The sequence below is a fragment of the Magnolia sinica genome, chromosome 2 (genome assembly GCF_029962835.1).
Source record: "Magnolia sinica isolate HGM2019 chromosome 2, MsV1, whole genome shotgun sequence".
Taxonomy (NCBI): domain Eukaryota; kingdom Viridiplantae; phylum Streptophyta; class Magnoliopsida; order Magnoliales; family Magnoliaceae; genus Magnolia; species Magnolia sinica.
The window spans coordinates 9,710,307-9,735,792 of record NC_080574.1 but is presented as its reverse complement, the minus strand read 5'-3'; the positions used below and the strand labels follow the sequence as shown (position 1 = coordinate 9,735,792).

The 25,486-nt window shown below is 40.4% G+C and overlaps 1 protein-coding gene across 1 annotated transcript; it reads left to right on the top strand.

Moving 5' to 3' along the window:
* The first annotated feature begins 294 nt into the window (after nucleotides 1-294).
* On the top strand, nucleotides 295-25,486 carry LOC131234263 (polyadenylate-binding protein 2). The gene is made up of 6 exons (XM_058231053.1): nucleotides 295-591; nucleotides 967-1,075; nucleotides 5,116-5,186; nucleotides 24,296-24,487; nucleotides 24,589-24,716; nucleotides 25,188-25,486. The coding sequence occupies exons 1-6, from the start codon at nucleotides 469-471 to the stop codon at nucleotides 25,234-25,236; spliced, it is 672 nt and encodes a 223-aa protein (XP_058087036.1). The 5' UTR covers nucleotides 295-468; the 3' UTR covers nucleotides 25,237-25,486.

Here is a 25,486-nt window from a genome sequence, read left to right as displayed (position 1 = left end):
CGCAAAGCTAACCCACAACGATAGCGTTGCCAATGGGCCAGGTTTGGGCCTTAAATATCAAAATTTTAATAGATCCGGCCCTATGGCCTGGCCAGAAACAGTTATAAATCCGGGCCGGGACCTACCCAGGCCCGTCCCGGCACGTTGACAGACCTACTCAACAGTGCATAATTCCCATATTCAGAGAACTGACTGCGATCGCAACTTTCGTGGTTTGACTGCAGTTGCTTGTATGCCACTTGTACAAGTTGGTAGCGCCTACGTATCAACCGGGACATTGGCAGAGTATCCAACTTCGACTCTTCCACTCTCCAGGGCGGGTGCTTTTAGATGAACGATCCAGATCATCGATTGTCATCGAGAATCAGGGCAAGGGACGAACTTAGCAAAGCTCCCTTATAAATTCCCCGAGGGCGAATCACTCCGCTAGCTTCGCGTATCTGAGTCCAGAGAGAGAGAGAGAGACAGATGGATGAAGAGGAGCATGAAGTTTATGGTGGAGATATTCCAGACGTGGGAGAGATGGAGGCAGAGATGGACGCCAACCATGCCGACGTCGATATGTCCAGGACCGACGAAGACGCTGTCAAGGTCATTCACTCCCTTCTTCTTCTTCTTCTTCCTTTCTCCATTTCATACCATCTCGCGATCTCCAAAACCCTAAGATGTCGTTGCAAAGTGTGGATTCTCTGGGATTTGTGGGGACTTCAATTTGTTGGGTCGTTTAGCAGCAAGGATTTTGAAGGGTTTGGATTTTTATTTCACCAAAGTCCCTCAAAAGAGCTCCTTTTGCATTCCCACCTCAAGGCTGATTTGCAAAATCCTCTTGTTGGACAGGTTTCAAAATCTACTGGATTCCGAACGATTTTAAATCCACGCTGCCAAACGACCCCCGAAAATCAGAAGAAGATATTCTGACGAGATGGCTCAGAATCCTAACCCGTTTTCCTTCTTCTATCTGTGCAGTTGCAGGAGCTCGACGAGATGAAGAAGCGGCTGAAGGAGATGGAAGAAGAAGCTGCTGCTCTCCGCGAAATGCAGGCGAAAGTTGAGAAGGAAATGGGATCCGTACAAGGTAACCTCACTCTTCTTTCTGATTTCTCTGAGTCAGAGCTCCTGATTCGGTGTTTCAGATGTTGGTTGCCGTTCTGTTATTTTCTAGGGAAATGTACAAGAGGAAAAATCTAAGACATCATGGTGCATAAAAATTGATCCTTGTGTTATTAGGGCTAGATACAAGAGGACGGATCTAAATGCAATGTGGCGCATGAAACACATCCTTGCCTGTACCTCTGTTCACAAAATCGGCACTCACTGTTAATAATTTGAAATTCCTCAGCTTGGTAGAGCTGTACTGATGCAATCGCCCCACATCCCATACGTGCACGCTCCACATGCGTGTACAAGAAAAGGACCACATTCTCTTTTTAGCCCATTACTACTTTCCTTTTCTTTCAAATCTCCAGATTAGGAAATTTCTCCTTTCTTTCATATCTTTAATTTAGGCCGGGGATAATTTTAGATTTTTCTCTCTTATTTATCTTCTTATTTAGGCACTCTCTTAATTAAAATGCTTTTTTTATTTAGGTGCTTTCGTATATTCTCAGATTTTTATATTCCATAGCCTTGATTACATATTGTAAGGGCTGATTATAAATAGAGCCTATAGCCTATGCAATAAGACAAGTTGGATGAAATTATCTTATTTTCTCCACGATAGTTGTTTTGGTGCGGGTGGGGGTTGAGCTTGCTCACAGTCTTGCATTCGTTGATCTTTAGCATTCGGCTTGAGGATTGTTGGGTTTTTCATGCAACCTCTTTCTTTTCTTATTGATCTATTTGCTTCCCCTTTCGGGATTTGCGTCAAATTGGTATCAGAACAAGTTATGCTCTTGGGAAAAACTAGAAGAAGGTAAATTTTCATCTCAATCCAACCTTTTATCTTTTCCCTTCATCCATTCATCATCTTTCATGTTCTTTTCTTTTATTTTTCCCATCCCAAAATCACCAAACCCTAACCGTACAAAAACAAATCCTTCCAACTGTACTACATCCTGATCCTGTTCCAACCCATCAATTCTTTGCTCCTCCTCTCTTTCCTTACCAAAAGAAGAAGACGAAGAAAACAAACTTCTCGCATGCTTTGTGAAATCCCATTGTCTTATATGCTGCACTAGAAGAGGGATGATTTACAATCCTAAGATGGCTATGCAACTTCAAGATGAAACTGTCACAACCTTGCAACAAGTGGTCGATTTGATCACAAAACGGGTGGATGATCTAGAGTCCCGTTCCACAGTCAGAATGAATGCTTTGGAAGAATGTATTATTGTTCTTGAAAATGCAAACAAGGGAATCAATCCAAATCGCAAAACCTTTATGGATGACCTTATGGAGAATTGGAGTCCGGAAATGTTGACTCAATGCATCTTGGTTGGAATTGTGATTTCCAACAAGAAGAATATGAGCCTGGCTATGGGACCCAACATCATCACTTTGCGCAATCGGGAGCCAGATGGATGAACAACTAGATCATCCAATTTATCTTAAAGGAGGAAGGAATATTCGCACTTCAGATCCCGCTAAGTACGTCAAGATTGATATTCTAGATTACGATGGTAATTTAGATCCCAAAGTGTTCATTGACTGACTAAAGTCAATGGAGTGATATTTTTGTTGGTACGAAATGGAAGAAGCTGTTAAGTTGCGTTTTGCTGCCTTGAAACTTAAAGGTGCAGTTCAAGACTGGTGGTACGCAATTGAAGAAGATCTACAATGTTGTTGCCTTCCTCAAGAATGAAGTAAAGGTTTATACCGCTGGATTATGAGACGATCTCTTTTCACGAGCTCCTCACGCTTCGATAGGACAATCTAACCGTGGAGGAGTACACAGTGTTATTATGACTTAGTCATTCGGTGCTACCTAACAGAAATTGTAAGACAACAAGTGGCGTGTTATTGCAATGGGCTACAGTTCGAGATTCAAAGAGAACCGGTAACAGTTTGGCTCAACAATGTAGCTGAGGCATGTCAAATGGTCTGAAAAGTGCAGGAGCAGAAGTTGGTGATAAGGCGCGGTAATGTGCAATCTCTTTCTTTTCTTATTGATCTATATGCTTCCCCTTTCGGGATTTGCATCATGTAGTTTGAGAATGAGAAGGTTCATGAGTTAGATTTTTAAGTAGGTGATTCAAGTTCTCAATGATGGAGGAATCTACTGAGATGTGTTCTAGTACTAATTGTACATAGCCGCATGCTGATCCATGCGCAAAATTTATATTTGTGAGGGAGTGTGGGACATTTGAGCTGTGCAACAGATCTCACCATGTAGATGACCTGGCCCAATTATTGGGTTGTTCAATACATTAGGTGGCTGCTGTCAAACAACCATTTACTCCAAAAGCTTAAGCTGTCAGAGTGTGGTGTATCAATGTATATCAAGGGACTTTATCACTTCAACACCCCCGCGCATGTGCGAGGTGGGAACTCTGCACGGGAACATATTGACGAAGGTGGAGGGACACTCGCACCATAAATAGGCCGGGCTTAATTTCCCGGTCCTTGGGCTGGACCTGATTTTCCTGAACCCCCCCCCCCCCCCGGGAGAATAATATATTAGCGAGGCATATTTGCTGCTCTTGAGATTCGAACATAGGACCATCCGCTCTGATACCGTGTCAAACAACCATTTACTCCAAAAGCTGAAGTTGTTAGAGTGTAGTGTATCAATGTATATCAAGGGACTTTATCACTTCAACAGCTGCAATGCTAGGAAATAATTGATGGCTTTGGAAGAAAGTGGGGGAGGAAAAAAAGAAGAAGAAATTTCATCTTATCAGGTGGGAGGAGGTTTGTAGGCCTTATAAGGGGAAGTGTGGATTAAAAGGTTGGACACACTGAACTTGGCTTTGCTGGGGAAATGGCTTTGGTGATTTGGGTCGGAGGAAGGGAGGCCGTGGAGAGAGGTTATTGCTTGCAAATATGGGACCACCCATAATGGGTGGTGGGTGAGAGAGTCCTCTTTTTGTAGAGCTTAAGGGGCTTGAAAGTTGACATGTAAAATGATGTCAAAATTCAAGAAAGGGGCTAGATTCTACTTTGGAAATGGTGAGAGAATACTTTTGGAGTGACATGTGGATCGAGGACCTTCCACTTTGTGATGCTTTTCCGCCCGTTGGCGGTTTAGCCGTGCGAGATCTTGGTAAACAGGTTGCTTCTTGAGGTGTGGTACTTGCCTGGTTTGAACCCTCGTAGGTAGAACCTTTCAAATAAGGAAGTGGAGGCTTTTGTTTGCCTCCAACAAATGCCCCTTGGTGTAAGACCTTCTAGGGAGGGGGGAACTTGATGATTTGGACCAAGGAGAACTGTCACTTCTCAGTGCGCTCTCCTTTTACAATCTTATTTCTAAGAATATTCTCAAGGTGGAGTGCTCTCATATGTTCCATGTTTGGAAATGGCCCCCAAGGTTGCAACTTTGGCATGGTTGGTGGGGTGTAACAAGGTGCTCACAATTGACGACTTGCAAAAGATTCATGATAATTCCTTGCCACTGTGTAATGTGTGTTTTAGATACGGAATCCTTGAACCAGTTATTCATCCACTGCAGGTTTGCTCGCAAGGTTTGGGAAGGAATTTTCAATCGATTCAATGTCCATTGTGTTATTCTAGGCTTGATCAAAGGCCTCTTTATAGGTTGGCATGGGAGAAGAGGTGGTTCCCGGAGGAGAAAGGAATGGGACCTGTCCCTTCTATTAGTTATGGGCTATTTGGAGGGGAAAGAAATAGCAGGATTTTTAAGGATATCAGTGAGGATTTGATGGTTCTTCAGGGGTAATGAATGATGTATTTCTTTGGTTATCTTCCCCTGACCTTGGCTTGTGAGGTTGGTGGGGTTCTTGTATCTTTTGCCCATCAGGCTTTTCTAATAAATTCTCTTCATCTTTCAGGAAAAATGCTTTTACCCATTACGACATGCCTCTATTGATTGACTGGATTCATTAAATGTGTTCTTTTGTAAAGCGAATACAATATATTGTATGGATGCAGTTATGTTGTTTATTTGTTTATTTTACATCCATGCTCCATTCCATTTTTTGGGTTGCATTGTCTATGCAGATCCTAATAGTGCAGCTGCAACACAGGCAAGTAGGGAGGAGGCAGATTCTCGATCGGTGTTTGTTGGTAATGTAAGTTTTGAAATTTACTTATTTCAAGCTATAAGAGCAATTTGTTATTAGAGCATATTTCATTTGTCTAACCATTTTTTAGTAAGCTACTTATATATTTTCTGACGAATATATGATTTGTTGCTGGAGACAATAATAAATTTGAGTTTTTTTATTTATATATATTTAAGTTAGACAAAAAAAGAAAAAAAAAGAAGAAAAGGAAATGGAGACGGTACTCCTAAAGGCAATGGAAGACAGTCTCTGATTACAAGAGAGCTTGAGAACATCTTTAGGAAGAGCCTCTGCTAAAGAATTGACATCTCTTGGAAGAACAGGGAAAAAAAATTGTGGGCTCATCTGCAGCCCTCGAAATTATCTCGTTAGTTACAAAGCCATGTCTCCAAGGAGCTCTACTCGAAGCAGCAACCCAAGACACAACAACTTGGAGTAGTTACCTTCCATTATCGGGCTGCCTGAGAAGGTTTCCTGTTCTAGAGAGTCCTTTACTATGGCCTCCAACTTACCTTGTAATTATTTGAATCCTCATAACTGATATGGCTAGAGAAGATAAACTTAATCATGTTGTTATTGTTTTGAACTACTCTGCCAATATCCGAATGCTCAGATTCCCCAATGAGCAACCATCAACATTTAGTTCCACCAATTTTTGGGGTGGCTGCCTCCAAGAACATTTGATTTTAGGGAACATAGGTCCTAAAGGATCTCCTGCGATACAACTTCCAAGGTCTTTCTCAACCATACCCCAGCTGGCCAAATCAGATTTAATTCATTGTTCAACTCAGTGTCTTGGAGTCGCAACGCCTTTAAGAATCTATTCTATTCTTCTCTTTATATGTATTTCTCACAAGCATCTGTTGGAGCATACTCCAAGAAAATTTCCCTCTTGGTTTGAATGGGCCTGTAGACCAACCAAACACTACAATGCAATGAAACTACAATGCAAAGAAGGTGGTCCATTGACTCCTTCGCTTCTGAATAGAAAAAAAAACACGTTAGGAAAGGCAATGTTCCTCCTTTTTCAATTTTATGTGCTATGTCTATCTGGCACAATCTGCAGCTTGAGTCAGAGCCAACAACTCCATCCTCCTCCACATGGCGGATAAGGCTGCGATACAGGGCAATTTGCTTTGTAAAATTTATTTGGCAAGAGATTTTCAACGGATAAGGCTGCGATACAATGCAAAGAAGGTGGTCTATTGACTCCTTTGGCTTTTGAATAGGAAAAAAACACATCAGGAAAGGCAATGTTCCTCCTTTTTCAATTTTATGTGCTGCGTTTGTCTGACACAAACTTCAGCTTGAGTAAGAGCCAACAACTCCCTCCTTCACATGGCGGATAAGGTTGTGATACATGGCAATTTGCTTTGTAAAATTCATTTGCCAAGAGATTTTCAGATGAGGAAGGGGCTGAAGCCCCATATTCTTTCATCAATTTCATTAAGGGAGATGAAGGTATTAGTACTAAACAATTCAGAAAACATGCTAATTTCTGTATCATGAAGGCTCCTCCTAAAATTCACATTTCGACGCTATTCCGCCTATAATTTCAAAGTAGTCATAAGCACATTGTCAACTGACAACAGGCATAGTCTGGGAAAACTTTGAGCCAATGGAGAGTAGCAAAACCCATAAATCTTCCCAAAATCTGATTCTATCCAATGGAGAGCTGCAAACCTATAGATCTTCCCAAAATTTGTTTTTGTCAACATTGCCTAGATGAAATCTCGTATTGTTGATGAATACTTTTCCCACAACTTTCAGAGGTTTTTATGGAGGCCACAGGGGAAAAGGAGATGAGATAGTGGTTCTTGGCTTATGTTGCTTCTGGCTGTTTGGTCGTCTATATGTGGGGAGAGAAGTAGGCGTCAGTTTCAAGGCTCTTTTGGATTAGTCGAGGTGATAACGAACCAAGTCAAAGGGTGGATGTTTGCTTGGAAATTAGCCGGTTGTTAAGGGTAGTATTGGGTGTGGCCCCATGTGGGTTTCTTTTCTTTTCATTGCTTTTGTATTCTCTTCCTGTTTTGCTTATTGTGTGCATGCCTCTCTAATAAAATTTCCTTAACCTTAAAAGAAAAATAGGTCATAGCATTGGGTTATGTTGCACGTTGGTGGTCTTCTTTAGATGTCGCAGGTCGTTCGGGTTTCATGATCCGCCACAAATTGAATATGCTTAAAGAGAAACTCCATAGATGGCACAAGGGGTTTTTTGGTCAAAGGGAGGTAGAGCTCGATTTCATTCTTTGGGAGCTTCAAGCGCTGGATATATTGGAAGAAAATGCCTCCCTGTCTTATGAAAATAAAGCATTTAGGGATAATCTTTCTTCTAACTACTCTAGACTCGAGGGAGAAGAGATTAAGTGACACCAATGTTTGTGGGCTACTTGGCGCGAAGAAGGCGGTAAAAACATGAGATTTTTTCATGACATAGCCAAAGCCCGAGTCTACGCCAACTCTATCTCTTCTCTGGTGGCACAAGGAGGTTTTTGGTCAAAGGGAGGTAGAGCTCGATTTGATTCTTTGGGAGCTTCAAGCGTTGGATATATTGGAAGAAAATGCCCCCTGTATGATGAAAATAAAGCATTTATGGATAATCTTTCTTCTAAGTACTCTTCTAGACTCAAGGAAGAAGAGATTAAGCGACAACAATGTTTGCGGGCTACAAGGCACGAAGAAGGCGATAAAAATGTGAGATATTTTCATGACATAGACAACGGCCGAGTCCGCGCCAACTCTCTCTTCTCTGGTGGTTAATGGAATCAGATTGGAGGACAAAGATTTCATCTCAGTTGCATTTATCGATATCTTCTCTAGCCTGCTTTCTAAAGACCATTGACCAAGACCTTCCCTCGACAGCTTACACTTCAACAACCTTTTTCTGTAGGCGGCCATTTCTATTGAACTGCCTCCCTCAGAGGAGGAGATTAAGGATGCGATGCTTGACTTATAGCTACCCATTAGCTTTCTTTCAGTTTTTTTTTTTTTTTGGACTTGGTGAAATCTTACATAATTAATGTTGTTAGAGATATTTTTTCCCCAATTTGGTTGTCTTTTGTCGGAATTGGGCTCCTCCATAGCCTTAATTCCAAAGGTCGAAGGGGTTGTTTCTCTGAGGTACTTCTGGCCCACTAGCCTTATTGGTAGTTTATATAAGATTTTGGCTAAATTGTTGAGCCATAGATTGAGAACCATTCTAGGAAAAATTATTTCTCCTTTCCAAAGTGCGTTCATCTCGTGTCGCCAAATCCTTGACAACACCCTTTTGGCTCATGAGCATGTGGACTCTTGCCATCAGGTTGGTAGGTAGTGAATTTTGTGCAATTTGGATTTGGAGAAGGCGTATGATTATGCTGACTGGGTGTTTTTAGAGTATATGTTGGTTCGTATGGGATTCGGTTCGAAATGTAGAGGTTGGATAAAGACGTGTTTCTTCTGCTATAGTTTTTAATTCTGTCGAATGGCTTCCCCTTTGTTTATTTTAAGGCATTCAAGAGAATCCGCCAAGGGGACCCCCCTCTCCCCCTTATACTCATTGTATCTGAAGCCCTAAGTCGTCTACCAATAGAAAATCAAGATGTGGACTTGTTTCAAGGTTTTTTGGTTCCCAACTTCTGCAAAAGTCACTCATCTTCAATTTGCGATTGATACCCTAATCTTATATGATGTTGTGGAATCCATGGTGGATGACCTCAATAAGATTGTTTGTTTGTTTGTTTGAGCTAGTATCTAGTCTTAAGGTCAAACTCGCCAAGTTTGAGATTCTAGGTGTCAACTTATCTCCTTTAGAGTCTTCCAGCTTTGCTAACCTGTTTAGCTGTTGAGTGAGATCATTCTCGTCATGTTACCCTGTGCTTCCTCTCTACATTGGTAAACCTCCCAAACACTCGTGGGACAAGGTCATCGAAAGAGCAGAGAGAATACTCTCCCCTAGAAGAGTAAGCTCTTATTGTTGGGGGTAGAATCACTCTCATCAAAGCCTCCCTTTCCAACCTCCCTATTTATTTTATGTCCCTCTTTTGATGTCCCAAGTTTGTCATCGACAGAATCAGTAAATGTAGAAAGGTTTTTCTGTGGTGTGGTTGCTAGTCTTCTGGAAAATTCCATTTTATGAACTGGAAAGAGGTTTATTCTCCTCTCTTTGCTTGGGGGGGGGTGGATCAAAAGATTGGAGGAGGTTAACTCGGCTTTGCTGGGCAAATGGATTTGCAAGTTTGCCAATGAAGGGGGTAGCAGCCTTTGGAAATCTAATATGGTTCGATTGCTATGGTTTGAAGGAATAAGGAGTCCACTCTTAATCAGGCATCCCACATTTGGAAATCTATTGCTAGGATGGCCCCTATTGTTTAGGAGCGTGTGGTCGTTGCTGTGGGTGATGGCTCTCGTATCTGTTTATGGGAAGCTACTTGGCATGGTGACACCCCTCTTCGTGACATCTTCCTTTCACTTGCGGCTGTTTGTGCAGTTTCAGAGATTACTGTTATAGAATGTTATTCTGATGCCAAGGGCAAGGGAGGGCGAATTCCTCCATTGTTGTCGGAATCTCCGAGATGATGAGGCAAATTAGCTGATCATCCTTCATTTGTTTTTGCAGAGCTTTAGCCCCATTTCAGAGAATCAAGTTCAATGATTTGGAAGTTCCACGCCAGATTATCTCATCATGCCCCCATCCCCCCAACAACTATGTTTCTCCAACCTATTTCTCTGGTGATCCTCATGTTTTTCCAACCAATTTCTCTGGTGATCCTCTGAAGGTAGCGACTTTCGCCTGGTTAGCTGGTAGAAATCCTATCCTTACCATAGATAATCTTCACAAAAGATCTATGGTCCTTCCTAATGTGTGCTTGCCGTGCTATGAGGATGCTAAATCATTGGACCATTGATTCATCCACTGTTCCTTCACAAGGGAAGTTTAGTCCTGCGTGCTTTGATGGTTTAAAATTCTATGGATTATACCATGATTGATTGAAGCATTGTTTCGTTTTGAGTTCTCTAAAGGTTGGAAGAATCACAGCAAATCTGCTTGGGAGTTGGGACTTTTCTCTTTAGGCCGTCCTTTGTGGTGTTTTGTCAGAGCGCAATGGCCACTGCTTAGATAATAAAAGCAGTTCGGCCTTGGGGGTTTTCAATAGGGTTCTCAGTTTTATGAGAGAGTGGTTGCCTTATTACCTTCGGGTTGTGGGTCCTTTTTGGTTGTTGTATTGTAGTTTTTTTTTTTTTTCCTATTATTGTTGTTGTTTCTCTTTTGTGGCCTTCGAGCCTCCTTAATAATATTAAGTACCTTTCAAAAAAAATATGTTGGCAACATATCATTCATGAAAGGATTATTGGAGGAGAGTTGGGCTATGAGAAGCTAACCTCCTTCCAAATCATGAAGCAGTTGTTGGGATGACTAGAGTCAATATGCCATGAATCGTTTGGTGCTCAGCTTATGAAATGGAAGGTGTGCCATATAATGCCCCGAAGCTCATGGGGCTTGTAATAGCAAGAATGGCGATGCTGAAGGGTACGGCGTTCAATTTGTTGAGGAAATTTTCGCCTCAAGCCCTGTGTGAACTTGTTGCCAATCTCTGATTCAAGTTGATCTTTTGGAGGAGTTTGATAGATCCATGCCTCCTTGAGATTAATGATGCCCGTGCCGATCTCCTTCGATTCCCCACTTGGTCGGAGGGTGGTTATTGACAATGTCATGGCACATACAAGGAAGGTGCCCTGTGTCGGTGTCTATGTTCGACATTCTTTGGATCACTCTGGGGACTTGAAAGTATATGGAGAAGTGACTAAAAGAATAAACATATGCTTGTGGTGTGGCTCATGTGTTGCTAAATGTACCCCATGCAGTTGATGATACTGTTGAGTACTCTGTTGAAGTTTGTCATGTAGATGATTACTTGAGGCATGCCTCTTAAACCACCAGAGAGAAGTTCTGAATGGGTTGGAGAAGTATGAAGTATGAACAATGCAAAGTGATCATATTCTTGATTGATATTAGACCTCTGTTGTATGTCTCAGCTATATTAGTGGGCATGACGGTGCATCGTTGTTTTGTGTATGGGGGCTCATCTGTGAATGCCATCTCTCTTGGTGTTTGCTGCTTTGGTGATTCCCTGGAGTGAAATTGAGGCCAGTACTTGATCATTTGTGGGGTTGGGGATGCTATTAGTGACTTGACTATAGCAGCAAACCTTCATATCATATGCTGACCAATCAAAAGTGTGCATTTCCTTCCGTTTTATTGATGCACGCCTTTCCTATCACTTGTTATTCAGATGACACTGGAATGAAATTGCACCGTCAACTTGGCACCAGTGCGTTATATACCCTCTAAGAGTGTGGCAATAAGATTGTGTCAAGGGGGTTGAACACCCATTTGAAGTGGCGCTGAGTCTCATCATACCAAGGCTGCTTGCTTTCCCATGAACCCTATTGAGGCAGGTCTTACAATGGTCACCTCATAGCCTGTTTTTATACCGAAAAGTTCAAAGCGACCATTACTATCTGTGCTCATTACACGCAAAGTCACCCCTAGTGCGTGTGTTACTTAGGTGCTTACTGCTACCTATAGAGACCATTACTTTCACGTGAGCTGTGTGGACCCACAGAAGAAGGGTTGTAGCTCGACTGCTCGTGAAGCCATCGTAGTGGCAGCGTCTATTTCAGAGTCCGAGTCTCCCTGGATACCCTAACATTGGTACCTGTTGTTTTGAAGAATGCGAAGAAATCAGAGCATGCCTCCAGTTCATCGACCTCAGGGGCATTTCCTATGCTGTTAAGCTGTTGGGTTCATGAGAAGGATGCCGTAAACCTGGATAAAGTATTACGGTGCATTTAGCAATAGGCTTGGGCCCTTGATATCTACCCTGAACTTGGAACAGAAGGTTGGTGGGTTCACAAGAAGGATTTTATCAAACTGGATACAAGTATTATGGTGCATCTGGCAATGGTCATATCACTGCTAGAACTTAGAGTAGAAGGTTGGCGTTTTTTGTCTGCAGAATCTGCACATATGGGGTTTAGATTGCTGGGAAGATAAATATTTGGGTTCACGAGAAGGATGCTATAAACCTGGATAAAGTATTAAGGTGCATTTAGCAATAGGCCTGGGCCCTTGATATCTACCATGAACTTGGAACAGAAGGTTGGTGGGTTCACAAGAAGGATTTTATCAAACTGGATACAAGTATTATGGTGCATCTAGCAATGGTCATACCACTGCTAGAACTTTGAACAGAAGGTTGGTGTTTTTGTCTGCAGAATCTGCACATATGGGGTGTGGATTGCAGGGAAGATAAATGTTTGGGAAGCTTGCAGAATTTTTCTAGTTTGTGGCATGCACTTGTGACTCCGTTGGAGCGTTTTGGTCATCGAAACTAGTGTTATGAGCTGGCCGGAACTACTTTCTTGGAGTTATGCATTATATTTAGATTATATAGTTGGGACTTGCAGCATGATTTCTATAATGTGGCAAACGGTGAAACATTTGCATGTGGAACATAGGGCACTACATGAAATTTGAGCATCAGTTACTGAAGCCGGGTCTATTGATTAAATAACTTATGAAATCAACTTATCAGTCACATGTCCATCCTCATAACTAAGTGTGATAAATCTATTGATAGACTATATCCTTAGATTGTGTCTCGTTGTTGATTATTTATTTCTTGAAGTGGTTTTGATATAAAATTTTCCAGTACCCTTAATTCTGTTCCTTCTATTCATTCTTCATTGTGTCAGTAATTTATCATGGAGGAATTACAGGGTGGTATTCCGTCTCCTTGTTGATGTGTTTATATTTCTTCTAGTGGTTCCGATATAAATATTTCTTGTATCCTTAATTTCTGCTCCTTGTATTCTTTCTGCACTGTGTCAGTAATTCATTATGAACTAGGGGGTGTTGCTTATCAGCAGGCAGTTTTCTGAAGATTCATGACTTGCTGGGATCTGACAAATTGGGACAATCATTTGTTGGTAAAAAAACATTGGTCTGATAAGACTCACCATCATTGGAGTTTATGCTGAAAAGCTTCCATATTGGAAGGTTCTAACCCTTTGACAAGATGGCTTACAGAGATGGTTGAGGAGAAAGTACAGTAAGTCTACATTCATTGGAACATAGTTCAATGGTCAATTGATTATGATCTTCCGATCTTTGACTTTTTGGAGTGTTTCATTGAAGATGGGGCAACTCATGGTCCCAAATGTGTGGAATCCAGTGCATCAACAACATGTATGCTTGAAGATGAGCAGGGCCCCATAGTTCCTCTTTAGTAGGATTGGTTATTTGTATTAGCGGTTGATGTTTCTTCTTAGCAGTGATTAATCTGACTATGAAAATATTTTCTTTAGCTTGTTTGTATATTTGGAGGCATGCATGTAGATGATGTTATGTGGCAATATTTTGTTATGAATGTTCGCACTTCCAACTTGGAGTCAAGCTTTGACTTAGTGTCTGATAATGGTCGCAGGGTAATTCTTCAGTCCCCAAGTTCTTTGATAACTTAGCGCCGGGAATTGTTGCCTCATATGTGGGATGCCAGGAAGTTGTTCTGGTATAATTAAGCTGGGTTTAAAAATGAAAAAAAAGGAAAGCCACATGTATGAAATTTTATGAACAAAAAAGAAAAAAAAGAAAAAAGAAAAAGAAAAGAAATATCAGATAAAAGAAGGGCAAAAGAAAAACCAGAAGGCCCCAAAAGAAAGAGTGAAAGATGTAAGATATCTTTTGAGTAAGAAAAATGAGAAGAAAAAAAGAAGATGAAAGGCAAAAAAATAGGTATAGACCTAATCCCAGTAGGAAAAAAAAGGGGAAAAAGAACTAGAAATTAGATGGCCAGAAGGAATCTGATTCTGAGGCATTGATGGATGCATTGAGACAACAATGCAGAGCCTAAAATGGATCAGTTGACAGTGACTGAATTTATTTGCTGGCTTGGGAGTTGGGATAGCAGAAAGGAGCTGTGGGTATCTGCAGTTTTAGATGCAGAAGCCAAACTGGTCAAGATGATGATTGTTAGTCTCTGGAATATCTATATTCTTCACGGAACACGGTGAGGGGTCTCGATCTCTTTCTCGTGACCTTGCTCTCTTGCTTGTGATGTTATTTCTGCCCAGATCATGATGATGTCCTTCATACTTTTTGACAATCTTAAGCTTGTTTAGAATATATACACTATCATACCTTGAGGAATTTGCTGTTGAATACTTCAATTCAAATCATTCCTTATGGAAGGGAATTGGCTTACATGATCTGCTAAAGGATGAAGGGATTATAACTTAGATATCATTTATCTGCACCTTAGAAACTTGGTAAAAGTCGATCAATTCTTCTTTAATGACAACTGCAAACACATATTTTGTACAAACTTTCCAATTGCTCTCATTTAGAGAAGAGGAGCTTACTGTAAGCGTATTATGGTCAGCCACCAGGGTGGAGATACTGTATGGGTGTGGACAATACTAAATGAAGCAAAATGGTGAATTTAACTTTGGGTAGTTTCTTGGTCCACTTCCTATGCTGTGACTGTTACTGTTACAGCATTACAAAGAATAAACTATCCCGGCTTCCACATTTATGACTGTGAGCTGTATGATAGTCCATAACTTGGTCACTTGTCTATGTTGGATGTGTGCATGAGGTTACGGAGGTCATTTCAGAAAAAAACAACAACACATGATATGCCTCACACATCAATTTTAATAACATATCATCATAATCTACATAATTGTGAAAAGTTTTGTATTTTATCGGAGAGAAGTTGCATGTGAGCCTTTGCCATGGCCAGTAACCGGTTCAGCGGTTCCAGGGCCTGGTTAAAAGGGGAAAGTTCATGTCTGGAACTTTTGCCCATCTACCATATAAATGCCAACCATGGGAGAGAGGCCAATAATAATAAAAAATTACTTGATATGGGAGATGGAATGTACATGTTGGACAATACACTTTGTTTACTTCCCAAAAAATTTAGGTACCTAATGTGTTTTTTTATTTCTCTAAGATTTGGCTGTCAAGGAGTTCTGACCTCAAATATAATAATTCATGATCTACTAAGATGGTGCTTATGCAGTTTGTCGAGGTCTGGTTTTTATATTAGAGGCATGAGATTGTAGGTAGTTGATATGCACAGCAGTATGGTGGGACATTGAACTGAGGTGAGGAAAATGGTGAGGATTTAGTAAGACTCTTTTTTGCTGCTTTGAGAGTAGCAGAGGTAAGGAAAACAAGGCAAGAGCAAAACTCAAATAGCTGATCTCAGCTTAAGACTTTGGTAAAAAAAACAGTTAACAAGTGGGGTTTGATTCCTGGAGCTATTGAATCATGCCTTTTGTTTTATGTTCTACATTTCCTGGATTTTCAGTGCCAGTTATTTGATTTTACCATCAGATGACAAACTTTTTTCAGTAGGTTTAACAGATATAATACATACCAGTGTTTTAAAACCTGGACACCTGTCCAGGTGATCCGACCAGTTTGGATCAGAGCTGGTGACCACAGTGAGCTGGGTTACCTTAAAATCCTGTCTGTAAGAAAAGAACTAAACCACATGCATCAAAGCTTGAACCCATAACTTCCACTACAAAAGAAAACAAATGCTTCAGCCACTAGGCTAACAAACAGCAAAGTAGCTGTCATGTGTGTGTGTGTGTGTGTGTTCTATTATTTAAACTAGAGTTTATTTCATGCGCTGATTGGACCAAACTGCTCACAAAAAAGGGGTCAAGGCGCAATCCATGTTTTAAAACATTTGTAGAATCTGTGCTCCTGACTCCCATTGTTCCTCCAGGGGGGTAAGTATTCTCTTTGCAAATCCAAAATGGATTTTTTCCTTCTTCGATTTATTCTATAGCATCTACAATTTATTCGGTAGTTAGTCAAGTGTCTGATGTCTTTTATGTACTGCTGAGTTAAATTGCTTGGAGACTGGGAAATTTCAACTTGTATCTGTGGATGAGTTGTTTGAACCATTAGAAGTTGGGATTATTTAGAATTTTGCTTAGAAAGTGGAAATGCATATAGCATTCCAAGACTCATTCAAATATCCTTTCCAGTGTAACTGGATACCTTCATCTCTATCTTATTTTCTCTTTCTTGCTTTAGTCCTCCAGTTATTTCAACAAATACGCAGAAGAGTGAAATGACATAATTAGCAGCATATCTTAAATTTTGACTGAAAAACTTATTGCCGTTTAAAGCTGAGATGCTAGGAATACGGTTTGCCGAATTGATGCAGAATGGACCATTTTGGGAAAAAAGGGTAAACCTTTACGCTTTCACCTTTTCACCCTTTTGTTTTATTCCAATGTACTGGGCCCTAATCCGGTGTAAATAGATTATAGTGTTTTACTTCCCCCCTCCCCAGTTTTCAAATTTGTTTGGGAAAAAAAGGCTGATGTGGGCTGTATAATCCAACACGGTTTGATGTGCCGTATCATATCTGGGACTGTTACCACTATTTAGATCCTTATGAATACCACTTTCAATAGCCCAAAAGCCCTATAGTGAGTGAAGAGCTTTCCTACATGAACTCTTATGTTTGCACACATGTAGTGAACTGCTTTCCTGCATGAACCCTATATTCACACAAAATCACTTGCTACCGCAGACTATTTTCTTCAACCCAAATCTCTGTTGCCACTCCCGAAGCAATGTGCATATTCATTTTCTTCAGAAACATTATCCCCTCCTCTCGCTATTGCTCTTTACACACCTCTCCCCATTTCAGAAGGTAAAACTTGTGCATTTTGTCTGCACCTTTCAACAGAAAGCCCCTTTGGTTCCTTTCCAGCCTCTATGAGTAACACTAGCCAGAAATTTGAAATGGGTCATAACATATGCAGCCTTATTGTCTCACCGCATAACATATGTTGATGATTGGAATTATGCAACCCCCAAAGGATGGAAACTTGAAACTTGCTTCTCTGACCTGAGAGCTTCCTATCAATGCATTCCACAAACTACATCCTAGAAATGATTAGGTGACTTTCTAATACATAAGGCGGGCCAAGATATGAAGAGAGACTGGAAATGCTTAGGCGGCTTTCTATGAGAGCTTCCTTTCAATGCATTCCACAAACTACAACCTAGAAATGCTTTGGCGGCTTTCTAATGCATAAGGGGGACAAATATGAAGAGACAGGCTTCCTGGCTTTACGGCCACACCTTTTTATTAGATATTCCACCCGTTCCTTTATATGAATGCCCAATAATTCACTCTTTTTAAGATTGATCTCGTTGCTTAAAAAAAGAAATGCTTAAAGACATCTTTCAGTCTTTCTCAGATTCTCCAAGTTATAACTGCATTGCAGAAAAGAAGAGTATAGTTGGTGAGTTGAAGGTGAGATACTTGGTAGTTGGTACTCTTTTTCTGACCTGAATCCATTGATAAGCCCTCTCCTCAGCTTTTTTCAACATTTTCTTGTGAGCTTTTTTTTTGCCAATATCACAAAAGGGAATGGAGAAAATGAGTCCCCATGAAAGAAACCCTTCCACCCTCTAAAGAAACCTTTTTGAGGCCCGTTAGTTATAACAAAGAAGGCCAAGCGTGCACATTATGCTCTCTCATCCCCATTCTCATCAACAAAATGATTTCAGGCTGCCCATCTCAATACCTGGAGTCAACGCATTCATGATTGATCAAGAGTCTGCCTCCCAAACAAGATGCCCCTTGTGATTTTCAAATCACACTGCTGAGAACTATTAACTTTTATGAGGTAGAACCGGTGTTCGAAATATTGGTATCGCATTACGTATCACATCCTTGGGATACAAATATGTATCAGTTATCGCAGGATATATATCGTTTATATCGGGTAATTTATCTCACTTCTTGGGAAACATTGGGAAAATGGTTGGTTTTTTTTTTTTTTTTTTTTAAATGAAACTTTATGGATTGTTAAAAAAGACCTTAATATACACTTTTAAATCATAACATCTCAAAAAAGAAGTGCACATAATGGGCTTTCTTTATATAGCGTCCTAAGCTGTGCGTTGTCTGATTGAACTAATGCAACCATATTCAAATTGAATGCATAACATTTAGAGTGTACGTTATGGTCATTTTAGCAAACACTCCTAAATACTTCGAAATTAGTCTCAATTGATAGCTGGTTGAAGGGAAATTTCGAATTTTTTTTTATTATTAATTTTTAATTAAAAAATGATTTTTATTTTCCGAAAATTGATAAGGACTAAACAAATCAGTAGATCAGCCCTTATACAGGTTTGATATCATGTTTGGAGTGCAACATTGCAAGCAATTTGAGAGAAATTGGGGAAATTTTGAATTTTTTGCATATCAGACTCAAATTTCGAAATTAGAGTGCATGTGATGATAATTTCATCAAATGCTCTAAATACTGCGAAATTAGTCTCAATTGATAGTTGGTTAAAGGAAAATTTCGAAAAAAAACATGGTGAACGTGAAAAACCAATGGATATCAAAATCAAAGCTCAAACTCCATGATTTTTCATGCAAAACATGAAGAACCAATGGATTTATTATCATTTGACACTGATTTAATATAATTTTAACAAAGAAAAAAATGGATTAGAAATTGAAAATTTTTACCGGATCAAACATGTGGGATATATCGGCACTACCTATGTGTTTCGTATCACATAGGTGAGATACCAGATATATCGTGGGATATATCGGCTGATATCATTGATATTTAAAACATCAGGTAAAACTTTATAAGGACCTCCAATAAGACTTGTGGGCCTGCATTTTATAAGACACTCAGCACCCTATTTCTTTGTAACCAGAGCTGTAAAAGAGGCTCCAATGTCTTTATTCCATAGAATTCTGTCATGAAAGTAATGGGATCACCTTTGATCTCATTCAAAAATGTTTGGAAAAAATCTACCGGAAACCTATTTGGTCTTGCTTCTTTAACTATAAATGTAAACACCACTTTTCAGTTTTCAGGAGTTGGTACTAAGGAGTTGGCTAACTTGTTGGCCTCTATCAAAGTGTCACTAGCTGTTACATCGATTTTTCTAAATTAACTCTTGGAATCTTTTTTTTTTTTTCCCTATATTATTTCCGTGGTTCAGAACCTTTATAAACTATATGCAACCCATCTAATGGAATTCTGATTTGCAATTACTAGGCAGGGAAGTGGCATGAAAACCCTCAATCCTTTACATGATGCCCTTTCTCTGGCTGCTTCCTATGGACTCAATCCTATTCTGGATGGCCCTGGGTTTGCAATAGAAATAACTTCAAAGTTGAGTTTCCACTCCGGACAGTAGATTTTAATTCTGGCCTCATATTCTTATCACCATTTCCAATAATGTCCAATCCATCCTCACTATGTTGAATAGCTAAATGCCATCAAAATTCCTTGATAAAGACCCATTTATGATCCGGATCCTGGATAGATTCCTCAAGTTTTTTCCAATAGCATTGCTATGTTGCACCTGGTCCCGTCTTTCCATAATCTATGCACGATTGCAAAAGGTAACATTGTGGTTGTTCATCTCTTTTGTGGTTGGATGGTGCAGTTGTTCAGTGGCATTGTCTCAAACATTCAGCTGCCATTCATCAGCCCATGGTATCTAGAAATAAAACATTAATCAGGGGGTGCTGACCATTTGTTTGAGCTACTTACATACCATCACATGGATTGTACAGGGCATCCTTTATTGTAGATCTAAGTTTTCTGTGTTTTGGGTTTAGGATTTGGTTGTCCTGGTTCCATTAAAGAAGAAGGAGAAGGAGAAGAAGAGGAAGGAGGAGGAGAAGAAGCAGGAGAAGGAGGAGAAGATGAAGCAGGAGGAGGAGGAGAAGGAATGAGGAGGAGGAATGTCCTGCTGTTTACCCAACTTCTGGTGCATAGTGTATGAATTTCTGAAATTACTTAGCAATGGGCCTCAAGGTGAATATTGGTAAAAGTGAGTTACTGGGGGTAGGAATCTTGAAGGAATAAGTGGGATATTTTGCAAGGATGTTCGAATGTAGGGAGGGTTCTTTTCATTCTACATATCTTGGTCTTCCATTATGTATTGGAAAACCAGCTAAGCACTTTTGGGATAAAAATTGTGGAGAGATTTGAAAGCAAGCTGTCCCAATGGAAGTGTAGATATCTGTCTTTGGGAGGGAGATTAGCACTAATCAAGGGCGCACAATGTCTAATCTTCCGGTCTATTACATGTCACTATTTAAATGTCTGAAATCTGTGTTAATTAAATTGTGGAGAAAATTAGGCAAGATTTCTTGTGGAAGGGAGCAGAACTCAAGCACAAATTTCATCTTATGTAGTGGGATGATGTATGCAAGTCTTGGGATAAAGGAGGGAGCTGGTTTAAGGAGTTAGTAGGTTTTGAATCATGCTTTGTTGGGAAAATGGGTTTGGCGGTTTGGAGTAGAAGAGGGTTCAAAATGGAGAGTGGTGATAGATATGAAATATGCGGTGGAACAAAGTGGTTGGTGAGTTAGGTCTTCTTCATTGTATAGGTCATCATATCTTTGGAAATGGGCGGCATCAATGAAAAGCGAAGTGTGGGAAGGGGTAGGTTTTTCTTTGGGAGATGGGAAGAATATTAGGTTTTGGGAGCGATATTTGGGTGGGGGAACAAAAGTTTAGTGCAAAATTTCCATGTTTAGCGGGGATTGCTTTGGAGGCTGACTTGCTTGTGGATAAATGTTATTCTATTCAAGGAGAGCAAGTTATATGGGTTCCGCTGCGTAGGAGGAATTTGGCGGATGAAGAGATCAAGGAGCTTATTGGTTTGCTTGACTTGTTATCCAAAGTGAATCTGTTGGTCTTAGAATCAGATTCAATGTAGTTGAGTGACAAATCAGGAAAAATTTCAGTGAATTCTATCTATAAGTTGTTAAGTGAGGAGCAATAATGGAGTGCTCAGTCTGACTTCGCCTGTTTAGCATTATGGAGCACCTCCAAAGGTGGTAGTGTTCGCTTGGCTAGTGGGAAGAAAGGTGTTAACAGTTGATAACCTTATCAAGCGAAAGTCAATTCTCCCGAATGTTTGTTTGTTGTGCTATCAAGATGTGGAATTGGTGGATCATCTCTTCATTCGTTGTTTGTTTGCACAAAGGTTATGCGATTGGTTTTTCAATTTATTTGGAGTAGTATAGGTGATGCTGTGTTTTATTGGGCAATTTTTCTTGGTGTGGTATGGTGGGGGGATAGGAAAGGTTGGGAAGAAAGTGTGGCGTCTTTATTTACTTGTGGGTTTATGGTTTCTTTGGCTAGAGAGGAATGATTGATGCTTTAGGAATCAAAAAGGGGCAGTTATGGAGGTCTTTCAAAAGGCTTAATCTCATGTCATGGAATGGGTGTTAGCGTCAAGGATTCTCGCTTGGTTTCCTGTTTACTGGGTTGAGTTGTAATTTGATTTTTTTAGTCTTTAGACTTTGTATTCTTTGGCTTCGATCGAATCAATAAATCTCTCATTGTTTAAAACCAAAATTAATCTCACTAGGATTTTCAGCGCTCTTGTTTTAGTATTTCTCTCCTTTTCAAGGTATTGGAGTTCAGTTTCAACGTGATTCCCGTGCAGATGTTTTGTATGTCATTGGTCATGCCCTGCTGCTTGGAATGATGATCACAATGTTTGGGACACTGGTTGACTCAGCACCATCCAGAAATTAAAAAAAAAAAAGAAAAGAAAAGAAAAAGGGGAAAAAAAACGACGGATAAGAACCAGTAGCTCCCTCCCACTTGCTTTAAGCCCCAACCACCGTGTACATTTAGATTCCAACAAAACTCCCTATGCATTAATCTATTTTAAACAAGCCTCTTAATAAATGAAACGTTATACCCATTAAATTTTCCTATTTTGTTCCCCATGTACCCTTTAGGGCCTCTACCCTCTTCCCCGTAAAAATGCTTGCGTGACTACATATAGTCTCACCAGGCTGACTATTCGTCACCGTGGATGGATGGCTTCATGCGGATGAGATCCACCTTGTCCATTAGGTGCACCACCCCATGTTAGGCCTTGATCCTGAACATCACACTGATCCAAAACTCAGATGGGCCTCACCATCTGAAAGTGTATGATCTGCCTAAAACCTCTAAATTCACTCGGTGTGGTCCACCCTAGTTTCAGAATAGCATGATTTTTGTTGTAGTACCTTCATCTTGGTGAGAAGAGTAACATGAATGTATTGGATGGCTTTATACCACAGTGGTCCCATACAAGCTAATGGTGAGCTTCGTATTCCAACTCTTCCTTACGGTGTGGTCTACATGAGTTTTGGACTGACCCAATTTTTGGTTTCCAAGGTGAACATGAGGCAGTGCACCTGATGGACAGCGTGGATCTTATGAACATTCTTGCCCACATAGTGCTCGGTTAATTGTAGGCATGCCACTCGATGACTATGCGGCTGCTACCATTGAGCTTCCCATCTCTACAGGTCTCTTTCATTCTCACTGCCTCCACGACACTGTATAAGACAGATTTCACTTATTTGCAGCTGTGTGAGCGTCCTTGCTGGCCAAACAATGCTTGGATGTAACAACATGCAAGATCCAAGCAGCTCATCAGGTGGACTGCTTATGTAGGTTTCATGAGACAAAAGAAAAAAGTCTGGCTCTCCAGTCTAGTGGGCAATACATACTGAAAAGGAGTGGATGGCTAAAAGAAATTGACTACATATGACATTCAATGTGCCTGTGTGGCCTAGAAGATGAGTAAGAACAGACTAATCTTTGAGCTAGGAAACATCCATGGGGGTCTCTACCTAATGAGTAGCATGGATATCATATTTAGTCATGTGTGACCAAAGAGCAATTTCACTCCACTTCGTAGCTGCATTCTTGGTCAGTGGAGGTTTGCTCCAATACGTCTGGAAGTATGTATTCCCATACGCTGGGACTTTGGCCTTGAATCTGGGTCATCTTCCACTTAGCTAGACTATTCATATGATGAGTCTACTTTGTATGGGTGTTGCACCATCCACATTTGTGTAAGCTATTTTGGATGATCTAAACTGAGTTGAAACGTTGTCCTGTATAGTTGAAGAGTCGCCACTATGTTAAAAGTGATATTGAAATACTAATGCATAAGGGCGTAACTGGAAATTCATATAAATTTAATGTGCATGCTCTCATTTTTCTTAACTAATGGGGTGTTTGGGAAGCATTTCTTTAAAGCACTGGCACACAGGAATGGAAATAGAGGGAGGGGGCAGTTGGTCCTGTAAGAACCAGTGAGGATATTTGGTCATTATCCCAAAAAACAATTTATTAGATGCAGGGATCCACTAGGAAGAAAAAGGAAGAAACTATTTATGGGATGCAGGGTCCTCTAGCCTGTTATCTTTGTAATGCAACTTGTTTTTTCTGGTTTGGGTCGTCTTATTGTTCGGCATTTTTGCTTGTCTAGGTTGTCTTAATGATGGGCCTATTTTCTAATCATTCCTAGTCTCTATAGATGATTTATTTTAGCTCATGGTGGTAGTTGGTTTATGTGAATCATTCCGCCCTCAATTGATCTTTTCACTTTTATTAAAATTTTAAGCAAATAATCTCTCTCTCTCTCTCTCTCTCTCTCTCTCTCTCTCTCTTGTTATGCTGTGAAATTTCATCTCTCTCTCTCTCTCTCTCTCTCTCTCTCTCTCTCTATGCTGTGAAATTTCATCTATGGTTAAGAGTGCTAATGCTTATGCCTTATGTTATATGTTTAGACTAGGTTATGCCCGCCCCTAAGTCCCAGCCTTACCGTGTTAGCTATTCACTGACATGTTGAAGGTTATGCATTTCGACATGGATGTTGTATCTGGACACACTTTCCATTGCTATATTAATTTAGACTAGTCAATGTTGTTTGTATCTGGACAGACTCTTTGAGTTCCCTGCTCTTTTCCCTCCAAATTGCCAGTGGAACAAGAATGGCTATGAGATCTGTGGCTTTTCTCATCCAACTTGCAATTGGAGCTGGACAAGCAGGGAAAGTGGAGCTCGCCAAATTTATTTTCCATTTCTAGTCTCAGCCTTTATGGATTGGTTGTGGTGAAGAAGCCAAGAACCAAAATTTGATTCTGGCTGACCTTCTAGTTCTCCGTTAGTTCTCGATACTGTTGATATCTGACATCTATAATGCAACTTCTATGTGCAAAATCTTCTGGGTCAAAACATTGAAGGTCGATTATGCGTGCACACCTGAAGAAGTGCAGCAGCATTTCCAATCTTGTGGAACTGTGAACCGAGTTACGATTCTGACAGACAAGTTTGGCCAGCCCAAAGGTTTTGCTTATGTGGAGTTTCTGGAAGTAGAGGCCGTTCAGGAGGCTCTCCTTCTAAATGAATCTGAACTACATGGCCGTCAGTTAAAGGTGGGTTAAACCTTGTGAGCTTTTCACTTATTTGTTGATTTGGACGTCATGCGGTTGTGACTTCCATGGACTTCCTTATTAACAAAAGAGCCAACATGCAGGTCTTGGCTAAAAGAACTAATGTTCCGGGGATGAAGCAGCACAGAGGAAGGGGCTTCAATCCATACATGGGTTATAGGTTCAGAAGGCCATATGTACCACCATATTTCTACTCCCCTTACGGATATGGGTGAGTTGCTCATTGCCTGTTGTCCCTTCAGTTATTTTTTCCTTTTACGCGCCAAGGATCTCCTCAGTTTGCTTGGTTGTCAGTTTGTACGGTGGGTTTCATAGTTTAGTGGCGCTGTTGATATGATGGGACCCAACATGATCCCCATGCAAAGGATATTTTTGCATATTTGTTTGTCCTGGCCATTGAATACGGTCTTTTCCTTTTGAATGTGGACCATCTGTTCTCAACCATCTAGTTTCTGCCTGCCAACTGAAGGGTTAGGATTTTTCCACGTGGGAGATTTCTGGCTTGAATGAGCCATCACACTGGCCCATCAAAGCAACAAATTGGATCACTGAACTATGGTCCCACCTTTATCAAGGAAACGAAAATCAAGTAGACTATAATGTAGTTTGGTTGAAGATTGTGTATATGATACATTGATTCTTATTAGATTTGTTGTTGAAAGATCTTTGGATGCTTTTGCAGGAAAGTTCCCCGATTCAGGAGGCCTATGCGCTACAGGCCCTACTACTGAAAGGCCACTTCGCATTGAAAAAGTGTGATAATCATAGAAGCATATATTATCATGGGGACCTTTCTGCCGGTTTTTACTTGTGCGTGTTATATTCTCGTCACAGTGCAACATATGCGATCATTTCCTTTTTTTTTTTTTTTTTTTTTGTCGGATGCTGGAAAAGTGTATCGCATTGGAGTTGCAATGTTTCGGACAGTATTTAGTGGAATCTTGCAAATTTGACTTATGATTAGTTGATGCAGTCAGTTCA